Source organism: Zonotrichia leucophrys, chromosome 2, assembly GCF_028769735.1.
Source record: "Zonotrichia leucophrys gambelii isolate GWCS_2022_RI chromosome 2, RI_Zleu_2.0, whole genome shotgun sequence".
Classification (NCBI taxonomy): Eukaryota; Metazoa; Chordata; class Aves; order Passeriformes; family Passerellidae; genus Zonotrichia; species Zonotrichia leucophrys.
Genome location: NC_088171.1, coordinates 31,431,520 through 31,444,903, shown reverse-complemented (window position 1 = coordinate 31,444,903; position 13,384 = coordinate 31,431,520). Strand labels below are relative to the sequence as shown.

The following is a 13,384-nucleotide window of genomic DNA, read 5'->3' as shown; positions in this document are numbered from 1 at the left end:
TTCAGCCATTGTTGACAGGGGACATCTGTACTGCAGACAAAACTCCTTTCTTAAGTGTGCCTGGGTCTATTTTGAGCTAGGTCAAGTGAAGCCCACCCAAGGAGCTTCCTTTGCAAAGTTAATGGTTCAGTAGCCATCATATACTGTCCTCCAGGTTGCTACCGCTGCATGGCTACTCACCAGCTAGATAAAATCAACTTTGATCCAAGCACACACAGTGGGAAGTAACTGCAGTGTGGATACTCCCTCAGTGGTGCTATTTTAAGCAAGCTCAGCTACAAATCCCAAAACTTCTGGGATCCTGCCACTACAATCAGCAGTGAATGCCTGTCAGCAATAAAGACATTGCAAATATCACCAGTCCTTTGGAGTCTTGGTAACTATAATGAATAGGGCTGTTCATGTCATTATTTCCTTAGAAGCCCATATGGGATTGCAGCTGGAAGATTTTCTTCTGGCTAGAAACAATAGCACTATGTTTTGTTTTCACATAGCATAAATCAGTCCATTCTGCTCAGTGATCAAGCATGCAGAGAAGTGCTGGTTGAACCTGACTGGGTCCCAGTGCTACTTGGTTAACAAAGTGCAAAGAAAGATTGTTCCTGTCTAGTATGTATTGTGGATTAGCACAAAGACAGCAATTGCAATACAAATAATATTTCAGATACTTCAGCAATCCTTGAACCACACCTACTTTATTATCTGTATAGGTGGCTCTATTTGGTTACTCTTTCAGGTGCCTGGGGGAAAACTGTATTTATGAAAATGCCAACCAACAGATCAAACTTTACAGGTTTTAAAACAATAATCCATATAATAACCTTAATAATCCATACTTTGACTTATGCAGATAAATAGCACTTGCTTTATCACTAGTCATTTTCTGTTTAAAATAATCTATCATTTGGCCAGGAAGAATACAAAACCCCGAAGTTCTCTTTGGTCATACTGGGAGCAGGAACACATAAGGGGCAGCAAAAAATAGTTTAAGGTTCTGTTTCATCCATTTCCGAATTCCTAAGGCTTTGATGACCAATTCACTTTGCTGAAACAGAACAAAATAGCTCCAGGCCATAGCAGTAGGAATAATAGTAAAAGGTATGGAATTGCCAGACTGCAATATGTGAGAACTGTGTCTTGGTTTTCCCTTTGAGTATAAGATTTTTAGGTAGACCTTTTGTACTAATCACATGCAAACACTTTCTACTAATTATTAAGATGGGAACAAATGATGTAGAGACAGTTAGAGGAGATTTTCTATTAAAAGATGGGTATTTTGTTGCCCTCTTTAAAGCTGGATTTTTGCAAGAGCCAAAATCCAAAAGGTTTGATTTTCCTAATAAATCAAAACCACTTCTTTATTAATCAGTATAGAAATTTTCTTAAAATAAGTAGGCTGCATTTGAATATCTAGACATATCTCCTATTCATAGGTGAATATTTAGAAATGGCACATGTGTTTTTAAAAATCAGAATAAGCTGATGAATCCTTAAAAAATGAAAACGGGTAAAACATCCAACATCTATCCCAATCATTACTCCATCTGTTAGCACTACTAACAGTGAGTATAACGGGCATGTTTGATCATTTCCTTAACTCTTTTTTCCACAAAACTTTCATTTTATATTCCAAGCTTGGCTGAGGCAGGCTCCTTAGCCTTTCTGTCTCCTCATCCTTAAGTACAGCCCAACAGACCTTGGACTTTCTTCCATATCAGAGAAATTTTATCAGGCTCCACGAGTGAATTCATTACACCATTTATCCTGCATAGCCCAAAATGAAGTTCCATTACAAAATCACTGCAGAAATAAAGCCAGTGGGTTATAGCAGCTATTTCTATACCCTTTGAAATGAGACTGCCTGCATTCAAAAGGAGGATTCTTTTGGCAGCTATCCAGTGGTTGCATACAACTGTATACATAGAGGTGTCTCTGGAAAATATCAACAGTTAGACCCAATACTGAACAAATGAAATTACTCTACACCTGGCATATATGGCATCATCGCCTTCCCTCCTACACTTATGGGCATTCAGATCATGAAGGCTATTAAATCTGGAGGCTAACAGAAAAGAAGCTGAAAAGAGCACTGGAAAAACACCATCAGGAAAGAAATCTTTCAGAGAAGAACAGCTCAAGTCTGCAGAAATAACCAAACCACTGGAGAGACAGTTTGGACCAGACACAAAGGGTCACATTTTCAAAGCTTTTACATGGCTGAATCAGGCTTTTGTGTCCAAAGCAGAAGATTAATGTAGAAACTGAGTCCACAAAATCATTTTCAAAACAGGAAAAACAATGTAAATGGGCAAAAAATCACTTGGTATGCCAAAATTTGCCAGAGGCATATCAACAAATGTTTGAAGAAGGAATTAATGATGGAAATTTCATATGCCCAGAAAGGGATCTTAATTGATCCTTGGGAACGTGCTGAGAATCTGAAACTACAGCAGTCTCTATTGAGCTGAAAATTCTAGAAATATCCATGTTGTCTTTAGCACTGTCATGCTTTAAAGTACCAAGATTAGCTTCACTGAAGAGTGTTGCAGAGTGCAGTTAGAGATTACTGACAAGTGAGGCAAGTGTAAGCAGAAGGCACGGAGCATGAAGAGCCTGCCAGAAGCAGAGGAAGGGGAGGAGGCAGGCAGGCTCCTCAGGGATGCCAGGGCTGCAGGGGGAAGAATCACAAACCTCCTTTCTTGGTTCTACCATGTAAAAACCTATCAACATAAAGACTGAGCTTTGTGGCTCTTAATGCTGCCTATGATTACAGAAGAGCAAGGTCAAAGATCTCACAGGTCCTCTTACATATGTGTTCTTATATTAGCATTTTTTTAGAGCTTCTGCACTCTCTGTTTACATGTAAGAACTTCAGGCATGTGTTTTTGTGATCAAGGTTTACAATGCAGTAAATAAACAAATCAGATTTCATCAGGGAATAAGCTCAAAGACACAAAGAGTCATTGGGGTCATTAGCACCTGTCAGTCCCTGAAAGTCAATCAATATCTTGGAATTATGTAACTTTGAAACCAGAATATTCTCTGTTTCCTTGGCCAAACCACTTCCTGACTAGCACTGCTCACCTTGGGAACTTGGATGTCACCATACTGACCTCTGGCACAAGCATTGCTCCAGTTTCCTATCCCATCCAGATCTCTATTTCTAGACTCTTGGTTTATGCAAGCAGCAGTTGACAGGTGTTTTAGACCCTGTGTTAATTTTTTTCTAGCATTAGAGTCAGATTAACAATGAGGACGTGAGATTGTGAGCAAGTTTACCATGCAATTTAAAATTGATCCAAGGCCATATTCACTTCTATGAATATTTTCATTTCGGAGAGAGAAATGCTTACCTGTCCTGGTAAATAACCCCTTTTAATGCCCTCTTGGCAGAGCTCACTGAGCTGGCAGGCAGCCCCAGACTGACACTGAATTCCACAAAGGAGAAAATGCCAACTTTTCATCATCAGCAGGAAAGCTGCAGAGTACAAGCTTTCCACTTAAATTACCCTCCCGTCCCAAATGCCAGCTCAACAGATTGCAAGAAAGAAGCACATACTTCACACTCTGCAAGAAAATTGTCCGGTGTAAGTTTTCAAGCATGCTTGGGAGCCAACCAATCACAATGTTTTGTCAAATTCTGCTTCAGACTGAAATTCAAGCCAGAAGAATATTTACTAGAAGATGTTAAATTTAGTCACTTAAAAATGTTTTCACACTTGGGGCCAAATTCAGCCTTGGCCGCCAGAGTCCCTGAGAACAGACGCGCATCCTCTCTGCGCCTTTGCTGCAGGGTCCCGCTGGGCAGAGGCACTGCGGACTGCACTTCCCTGCTTCCTCTGTGCAAAGAAGAGCATGACCCCATCTGTGACTAATTATCACTTGTTACACACCACAGAAAACTGCTGGGCCACAGGAGCTGAGACACTGCCCAAACCTGCAGGCGGATCAGAGGGACCATGATGTTCGACTGACTTCTGTGTCCCATGGAGATATCGCACCTGGATGCTTTAAAAGGGATGGGGTGAACAAAGAGCTAAATCCTTATGTTTTGATTCAGAGTTTTGTGCTTGAAATAATACTTTCCTATTCTTTCTGGCTGCAGAAGAACCCCTATATGAATGCAGTTATGTTGGAAATAAAATGTAGGATTTAGCATACTGGACTCAAGGAAACCCCATGCCTGAGGATTTCTTAAATCCAAGTAATGCCTCTTCAAAAATAATGTGGAGGAAAGAAAGCAGAACACATACTCTTACATGTCTAGAGCAGCATTACTCATCACCACCAGGGTCTAAAGGTCATAACAGAGTTCTTTATAGCACCAAAGCTAGGATGGGCAAAACAGGGTGGAATTTCCATACTCCACAATGAAGATTTTTGGGGAAAATCTCAACATTCAACCAAATTTTCCACAGACTTATTGGAATAAAGTATAAATCTTAATATTCAGCAGCTTTCTTAATTTAAGTAATATGTATATCTATATACACTTTAAAAATGATGTTTAAATATATACAACTAATGTGTGAAAAACTGTAGAATCTTTTAAAGATTGTCACAATAAGTGAAAGAATTTAATTTTCAGCATGCATATCATAATCTCAGAAAGGCTTAAAAGCAATGATTCTTTTGGAATTATCTGAATCCATCTTTTCCTTTGTTTTTACAGATGCTCTTTTAATGGACCGGTTCTCAAATCATGTTGAGAAAATTCAGGGATATTTTAAGGCAACTGATGGTCATCTTGCCTTTTCACCTTCCAGAAGGTTTTCCATGTTTACATTTTGGATTTCAAGGGAACCCAGCTGCTTAATCTCTTCTCACCTCTTAGGAAGATTTCCTTCCAAGGAGATAACCTACAGTGATTCTAATTAGGTCTGCAAATGGTCAAATGGATTTTTCTCAGAGTGACATGGACACTTTCTGCTTGTAAACAGAAGCACTGAGAGGAAAACCTAAGATACCAAAATGTTTTAAAAGTGCTTTTACATATAAACTTTCTAATTAAAAATTGATCTTTATGAAGTTTATCCTTAATTATTTAATTTCCTTTTTAGTTTGTTTATTATTTAAGAAGGTACTCACAACCAAACCAAACTGAGCCATTTCAGATACCATAGGGGTCTTGCCTTCTTTCCAGTTGCTGTCAGAAAGGATGTGGATCTCCTCAAAATTCTCTATAACTTATACCAGTCCTTCCATGCTCAAATTATTTAAAGAAGATTAATTTGATAGAGTACTACATTCCTAGTGCTTTCACTCACTTTTTTTCTAAGAGAAGAATGAGAAGTTATCTTACTTAACAAATCACTACACTATAAAACTTGTATAAATAAAAATATATCTATTTTGGATGTCAACCTGTTTTCCTTCTTGGTTCTCTGAGAGAAACGAACAAAAGAAGCCATTTTGCCCTTGTAAATTTAATGTTACCTCTTAGGTAACATATCAGACCAGCATTTGCTGCAAGTTGAAAGTTGTGACTAGTTTTAGAATTTTTTTTAAGTGTTATTCTGTTGGTAATGGGACACATGAAGCAGTGGATTTCTGTATTGAAAAGTCCTGGCCAAAAAAAACAAAAGAAAAGAAAAAGTTTTCAAAAAGCTCTGCAAAATGTTTATGAATTCTAATCCTCAGCACATGAATAAATACATCTGACAAACTGCAGGGTACCTCACAAAGGCCTTTCCCAACCTTTCTAATTTGAGTTCAAATGCATGTGTAGTGTTTAGAACTGAAGTTAATCTTGCCAAAGTTTTTAAACTAGGGGTGCAGCATAGATCATTATTTGTAAAAGTGAAAGGCAGATAATAAGTTATAATTATCCTATTAATCACCTGTAAAGAATTGCATTCAGAGAGGAATGCATCTTCAAATTATAGTAATTGGTTGTTTAAAGAAAAAAAAGATTTCGTCCTTGGCAGAATGCGGTTGGAGTTTGCTGTGCAAGTTCATGAATAGTATGCTGAAATCAAGCAGTGTATGTATATGCTGTGGGCCATGTGGTGCATATTTTCATAAATCTATCTCTAACTGCTAACTAGGCACCAGACTTTCTCATTAGTGTCTGTTCCTTGGCAATACCTTTACTTATTCTTTTTAGCTGATGCTGGGTTCTTGTGGTACTCTTGCTAGCAACATCCTCTCTGGATACTTTTCTTCACAGCCATAGCATATTTTGTCTTTGAGATTCTGCTGCGCCAACCACTTGATGCATGTCCCGGAAGACAATGTTGTTAGCAAAAGGACATGAGAAAAATGCTTACTGCCTGAGATGTTTCAAGTTATTAAGGATTATCTTCTTTTACAAGTGAATTACTGCATGTGAGTTTTTGTATTCATCCTCATTCAGTGATAGCAGAAATAGTAGTTGGGTTTGATACAGCGGAAAAACAAAATAAGGCAATTTCCATAAATGGGTAGCACCACCAGATGGTCATAACTGGATAGAGGGACCCAGGCACCTACACAGAGGAGGACACATCACACCATCAGCATAGAACCATTCACATTAGTCCCACAAGGGTGAAAAATTCAGGGAATGGGTTTAGAAATGCTATTAAAAGCCATTGGTGTTGTAAGTTACTGTCACAGGGAAGATGACAGCAGAAATATCAATTCAAGTGCCCTGGAATGGCAGCTGATCAGGAAGGCAATGCTGCATTAATAAGATTTTGAAAAGCCTCAAACTGGGTTATGTAATTCATATTTCAGTACCTAAATAAAAGAACTAACACTGAGCTAAGCAGCTTTTTTAGTAGCATGCACCACCATACTGGAAAACTTTCCTTACGGGTTTTGTCAAAGGTGACAGTAGATAAAACTTATTGAAACCTTTATCTTCTTTTTTTTCGGTTGTCTGTTTAACATTTCTGAGAATATTTTTGAAAAAAAACTAGCACTTAATTCATTGTATGTATAACGTAAAAAATAATAAGCATTGTTGATGTGTCAAAAAGATGAAAAGCAAAGGTTTAAAAGAACACTTAAAAAATTCTTCTACCCAACATCCATCAGAAGACACGTTACTTCACCTTATTCACATAGGTAGGAAGCCTTGAAGTGGAAGGGAACTGGCAAACTAGCCTGCAATTTGGCAGTAATACATTTGATTGGAGAGATTATATAGCTATTAAGACTTCCCCTGAGGGGGAAACAAAGTGGCACACTCCACTTTATAACAAGATCTTGCAAAATACGCAATTTATGGTAAAGGCTTTTGTCCTTTCATAAATTATTTTGGCTACATCTTCAGCATTTTTTTTCCTTCTCACTATATTTATAGGATAAAAGATTTTTTTGATGGACAGAAGAAGTATTTTCAGTAGTAAGAATCCTTATCTTGCATTTCTATACATAAATAGCACATACTCATATTTACTTAGTCCTATAGTCTCCTCTCAAAAGTTTTTAACATATACAGTGTTTGATAACTCTTGGAAACTCCATTTCAACTGCATATAGATCAACCTGAATCCTCATTTATAATTTAATTTTAATCTTGTACACATTTTTATTAATGTTTCAGAAGTGAAGTGTCAAAATACTGTAAAATATGTACGTTTGCAATATCCAGTTCCTGAGATTATCAGTTACCTTGAAAAAGACATTTTTTTCCCATGATAGATGCCTAAAAGGTCCATTCCTAGTAGATGATATGTGCACCAATCACTACGAAGTGATGATGTCAAGTCTGGTATTCAGCACATCACTAAAAGCAATTTGGAGGTTTTAAATATTACTCAGAACTGGGAATAATTTAGGCATAAACTAAAGAATTAGTATAATCATCTAATTTAGAGGTATTTATGCAACCAGGCCTGTTCATTTCTAAGGCATATTCAAATTCCATGGTTTTTATATCAAACAAAAAAAGGACTGACACTATTGTTACTAAAAGAATATCAAAGATAGCAGCTTAAGCAAACTTTGCTCATTCTCTCCACCTGCTATGATTTATGCTTTACCTCATTTCCTAGGAGGGCATTTATACAGGCTTCAGAGGCATCACAGATGGCAGTGAGGTCATGTCCTCCCTCCAGTGCCAGCACCACGCGGCCATCTGCCAGCTTCAGCAATTGCTTGGTTAGGTGACCAAAACCTGGTATTCAAACACAGGAGTGAAAACAATTAAAGCAGAACAGGCATCGCAGGCATGCTTCACATCTGCTGCACAAGAATGTAGAAAGCTCTGGAATACTGTATAAGGAGCATAGGATATACTTAGTCCAGTATCCTGTTTCTGACCATAGCCCTCACCAGATGATTTGGAGTTGGTATACGGAATTTTTTATGAGGCATGTGTGAGATAATATCCCTCATGCTGATCCCTCATTGCTGGAGATTAGTTGAAACACAATGATGTCTCTCTTCTTACCTTTGTTAACCATTGTCACCTTGGATTCTCTTCCTATTTACATATCAGTGTGATATATAGCCATGTTATTTACAGAGGTTTGACTTGGTCACTTATGGCATTGATACAACAAATAATATTTGTAGTTAAACTACGGTGCTATAATTAAAAATAACTGTGCTTTCCAAATGGGATGATGAAGGGCTTTTTATTTAAAAATTACTTCTTTTTTCGTATTTGAGGTTTGAGAATTATATAAAATCATGGACTGAGAGATAGTGGAAACATATGTTACCTCTTAGCTCCATCTTGAAGTGTTTTTAGAAGCAGCAGTAAACTTTAATTCAGGGGTTTGGAATAAGTCAAAATTGTCTAGAACTTCGAAGCTATCTCTACCAGCATCACTCACTCCTGACCAAGAGTACTCTAAGAAACTCTGCACCATAGCCAAAAATGATGGTACTCCATTTTCTGTGGTGATCTGTAACTACACAGACATTACCGCAAAGTTTTCATCTGTGATTCAAGTAAAGTTAATTTATTACATTTTTAATGACAAGAAAACTTTCATGAAATATGTCAATTTGGAGTGAAGATTTTTGGAAAAAAATTTGTGGTCGTTTCCTAGGACAGCTATTGTTTTTGTTTAATCTCTTTCAAGTAAGAAATCATAAATAAAGACTTGAAACTATTGATGTTAAATAAACATCACATCTTATTCTTAATTTTTTCCCTTGATTTGTACTAGTTGGTCTACTGATGGTCATCACTACTCATTCCGGTGCATTTCATTTCCTTAAATAAAGCATTAGAAGGTACCTGCTAAACTCTGGAGTTCTATAAAGACAGGAAAATCAGCATCTTTTTACTGTGTTCCAGTGAAGAAGACTCCTAAAAATTAAAACTGTGAATATTACAAGAATATTTTCCAGAAAAATTTTCCAAACTCATGTTTAGTTCTGTTTTCTTCTTGGGATGTAAAATGGACATCTTTGTTAAGCATATGTCTGACTCTTTTTAGAAAAGGAACTTATACTATATCAAATCTGGATTAGCTGTACAGACATAAAACCCCCAAAACAAAAAAAAAAAATCCTCTACTTGCCACTTAACATATAGATAGATGATCATAGAAACACCTGAGGTGAAATACTGTTTCCTTGAGCCACCGCCCAATCTTCCCTGTACCCAAATACTAGCAAAGTAACTGCACCATGGTTCCAATCACATAAAGGGCTGAATAAAAAATAAAATCTTGAACTCCCATTTAAACTCAGCCTTCCCTCCTGGAAAAAAAAACCAAACCAAAACAAAAAAAAAACCCTCAACAACCTCTCTCCCCACAAAAAAAACCTAACAAATTTAGACAAAGATGATAAAAGTGAAGGAAGGAGTGGAATGAGGGTAACTATTGATCTTTAGCCAATTTATGCTGTCTTTTATCTACAGAAATTATTTCTGTCTGCATGTTACATATGCAGATCTTTAGATCCATAAGAAGAGAGTGCCAACAGTGTAAAGTGACTCAAAGATAGAACATTTACAGGAAATGAAGAAGAATGAACACGCACAGGCTCCCCACATCTATAATTCACCCTTGGAGTGTGTGAAGAATCCAACAGCACTTTTAAGATGATGTTATACTTTGTGTTACACAGATTCTGTGAAGGGAAAGCTCTACCATGTTTCCCCTGCACACTGGAGAATTTTGTATTACTGCAAATATTGCTATCTCCACATCGTAATCTTCTGAGGTTTGTAGGGCAATAAATGTAAAGGCTCTTGCTAGGCCTTTTCTTCATTTAGACAACCATACATAATATAACCCACCGCCATTGTTACAATATTAGTTTGTCTGCCTGGTTTCCTGATGACTTTCCTAGTATCAGTGCTATAATAATCACCCCGAGTTGAGTCACAATACAATGAGCTACACAGAAAGCATCTTTCCAAACAGAGATCACGGTAACAGGATAAACTGTTTCAACCCAAATTAACATGATGGGGCCTTTCTTCAGTATAACTGCCATGAGAAAGTAAAGGTGGCTTGCTAGAAAGTGAAGAAATAACTTTAGTCAACAATACCAACTTCGCCAGTGACTGAATGAGTTATGGAAATTCTTAACAAAGAAACTTGGATCCTGTGTCACTGCAGCAACCTAGGAAAGATGTTAGCTTCCTCAAGGAAATCCCCTGGAGTGAAGAAGTAAGAAAATGGAAAGAAAGGAATCCCAGTGAAGTAATAGTTTTAAGATGGGCTGTAGTTCATGCCAAATAATTAATGAAAACAAGAAGAAAATAGTAACAAGCACCATTAAAAGAATCCGTCATCTCCCCTGATATAAGGAGATCAAGCACTGGCCAACTTAAGGTGAGAAAGGAGTCAGACAAGTATTTTGAATCTGGGCCTTCCAACTCACATGAATATTTATAAATCAGCAGCAGTTCTCGGCCCTTGTACTGTACCTGCTGAAATCTTCTTGTAAATGTGCTCAGTGATTTTCCATTTCAGAGAAGTGCAGCATTTTTTAAAATTAGGCTCATGCAGTGTGTCCAGAAATTGTGAGGATGGTTTTGTGCCAATTATTATGTTCATAATTTCTGTAATTTAAACATTAAAAGTTTCATCAACAGATGAAACAACTTGCTTCATCAGCAGATCCAACATTTGGGTATCCTGGGTAGAACTTGCAGATGCATTTAATATTAATTTGCTATCATCCTATTAAATATTATGATTAACCTTTGATTTCCACAAGAAATAAAACACTATTAAGTAATTCTGAAATTCCTACTCACCAGGTGTTTTATATTTTCTTCACAAAAAACCCCAAGGTTTAAAATATACATCCAAGCAGAGGAGACTAGATTAAGACCATAACCATTATAAACCATGTTATACGTTGGACAGATAATCTGTATATGAGCTGTTATTTGCCAATCTTTGAAGTAAAAATACAAAATTTCAAACCAAAAACATAATGTGTAATTTTTAATTATACCTTTTCCTGTCCTGCAGTACTATTATTGGAGGAGATACAATTTTCAGACTTTTGTAAGAAATTATTCTAGTGTAGGAAGGTGGAAAGAGAGAAAATTATTATTCTATTAGACTAATGAGCAAGCTGTTAGGCGGTTATTGAAGGACGCAGTGTGCTGATCACTTGAATTACCATCTAAGGAAGTGATTCATCTCTTAGTGGACTGATGCCCCAATAAGGACCCTGGGGTTTTTTTTCTGTTTGTAACAGACAAGCTCCCCCCACACTCTTTTTAGTTTTGCTCAGCAGCAAGGAATGGCATGGATGAGGTTTCTGAAACCTCATTTGACCAAAGTCAATGGAGCAACCGTACTCTACCTGGACTTACTGAAAACCAAAAATATATATAAAAACCCTATAAAGAGTGAATCCAGAGTTATTTCAGTTTTCTTTTGTTGTTTTTGAGGTATCCTTACTCTGATAACCTAAAATGGACAGTGGCAAGCAGAAGGCAGGTAAAATACCTCTTATCCAGGCCAGTTCCCCTCTGACAGGCTCCTTACAGAGCCGTGTGTTGTGTTACGTGCGCTTGAAGTAAAGCTAACCAGTCAGAGTTTGTATGGACAGCTTCCCATTTTGCAAAAGAAGCATTTGAGAATGAAGACAACTTGTGAACATTATTCTTTTTGCATCCTTTTCTCAGCAGACAAGGAAAGGAACCATATGGATGGGGTGAGCTTCAGCCAGCACCACAGTATTCTGTGTTTGCATAAACAGTCATATATGCAACTCAATTTCCTTGCCAGCAAATGTGCAAACATCCAGTTAGTGGGGACTAAACCTGCCTCAGCAGAAGAGAGACCCTTTCTCTCTCCCCCACTGTGCATAAGGAGAGCAGATGTCCCCTGTGCAGTCATCTTGGATGATGGCAAGCTGAACAAAGCCATGGTGCTGGCCCTTGCTCACTGGAGATGGCTGGTGAAGGAACAAGGACACATCAACAACCAAAAGGCTGGAGAAGCTTTAGAGTTATGGAGAAAGCATCAGCTTTTTCAGCCTCAGCAGCGGGTCCCTGACAGCTCTTTTGGCTTCAGTAACTTAAAAGCAGCAACCCAACCCTAAATTACAGGCAGAGCTCTGGTGAGCTCCTCTGGATGCTAAGAGCAGCCTGGAGAGGAATACATGCAAAACACAAAACCTCCACAGTCTCTGTCCTGGACCTCCAAGCATGTATTTAACTATTATTTACCATTTAATCATGTCATTACTCTCTAATTTACTTGACAATGTGTTTTCCTCTCATTAAAACTGTTGCAATGATCTCTGCCAAAATTCTACCCACCAGTGTTCCGTGCTCCTTCCCTGTGGCTCCTCCGTGACTATTTGATTAATTTTCATTGATATTTTTCCAACAATAGCATCTAAAATTAACTGGGTCAGTTTTTACATAACTTCCTGAGTCACCAGGCTACGTGTCCTAAATAAATATGTCCATACAGGAGTCAAATGATAATTTACCCTTACAGCACTAGCAGGGGCTGGGATATTTTACAAAGTTTGTATTCTATGATAAGAGAACATATTTTATTCTCAGCTCTTAATTCAGAACCTTTTATTCAATCAAAACTTCATTTGGATGAAGTCAGAGACTTGACTCAGTTGGCAGGACATGGCCTTGAGTGAGGGGGAAAAGGAGATTTTAACGCCAAATACATTCTTATGAAAAACATTTTCCAAATGGCTGAAATTACAAATGTTAGTGCTGAGGTACCTGAATTTAAATGGTACATTTGGCCTCCAGGCATTAGCTGCTGATTTCTTGCTTTTAATACAGGAGAAGGAAGCTCAGTAACACTTCAAATTACATGTCTCAAGCAGGCATTTAATTTATATTAAATTAGACAGTAATTGTATGTTAAATAAATACCAATAGTCTCAGGAACACATTTTTATGGAATAACAATTTATGTAATAGATGTTTTTATTGCATGCCTGTTAGGTCTACAGTAATATGTTTTTCTTAATTAGCTGCTCTTTAGCTGTT

General features: G+C 37.5%; 1 protein-coding gene across 12 annotated transcripts in view; it reads right to left on the bottom strand.

Moving 5' to 3' along the window:
* HDAC9 (histone deacetylase 9) overlaps positions 1-13,384 on the bottom strand; it is a 455,649-nt gene that overhangs the window by 21,746 nt on the left and 420,519 nt on the right. For all 12 annotated transcript variants that reach the window (XM_064704437.1, XM_064704440.1, XM_064704439.1 and 9 more), the window contains one exon: positions 7,971-8,104. In XM_064704437.1, coding sequence (XP_064560507.1) covers positions 7,971-8,104 — 134 coding nt within the window. The remainder of the gene's footprint in view (positions 1-7,970; positions 8,105-13,384) is intronic.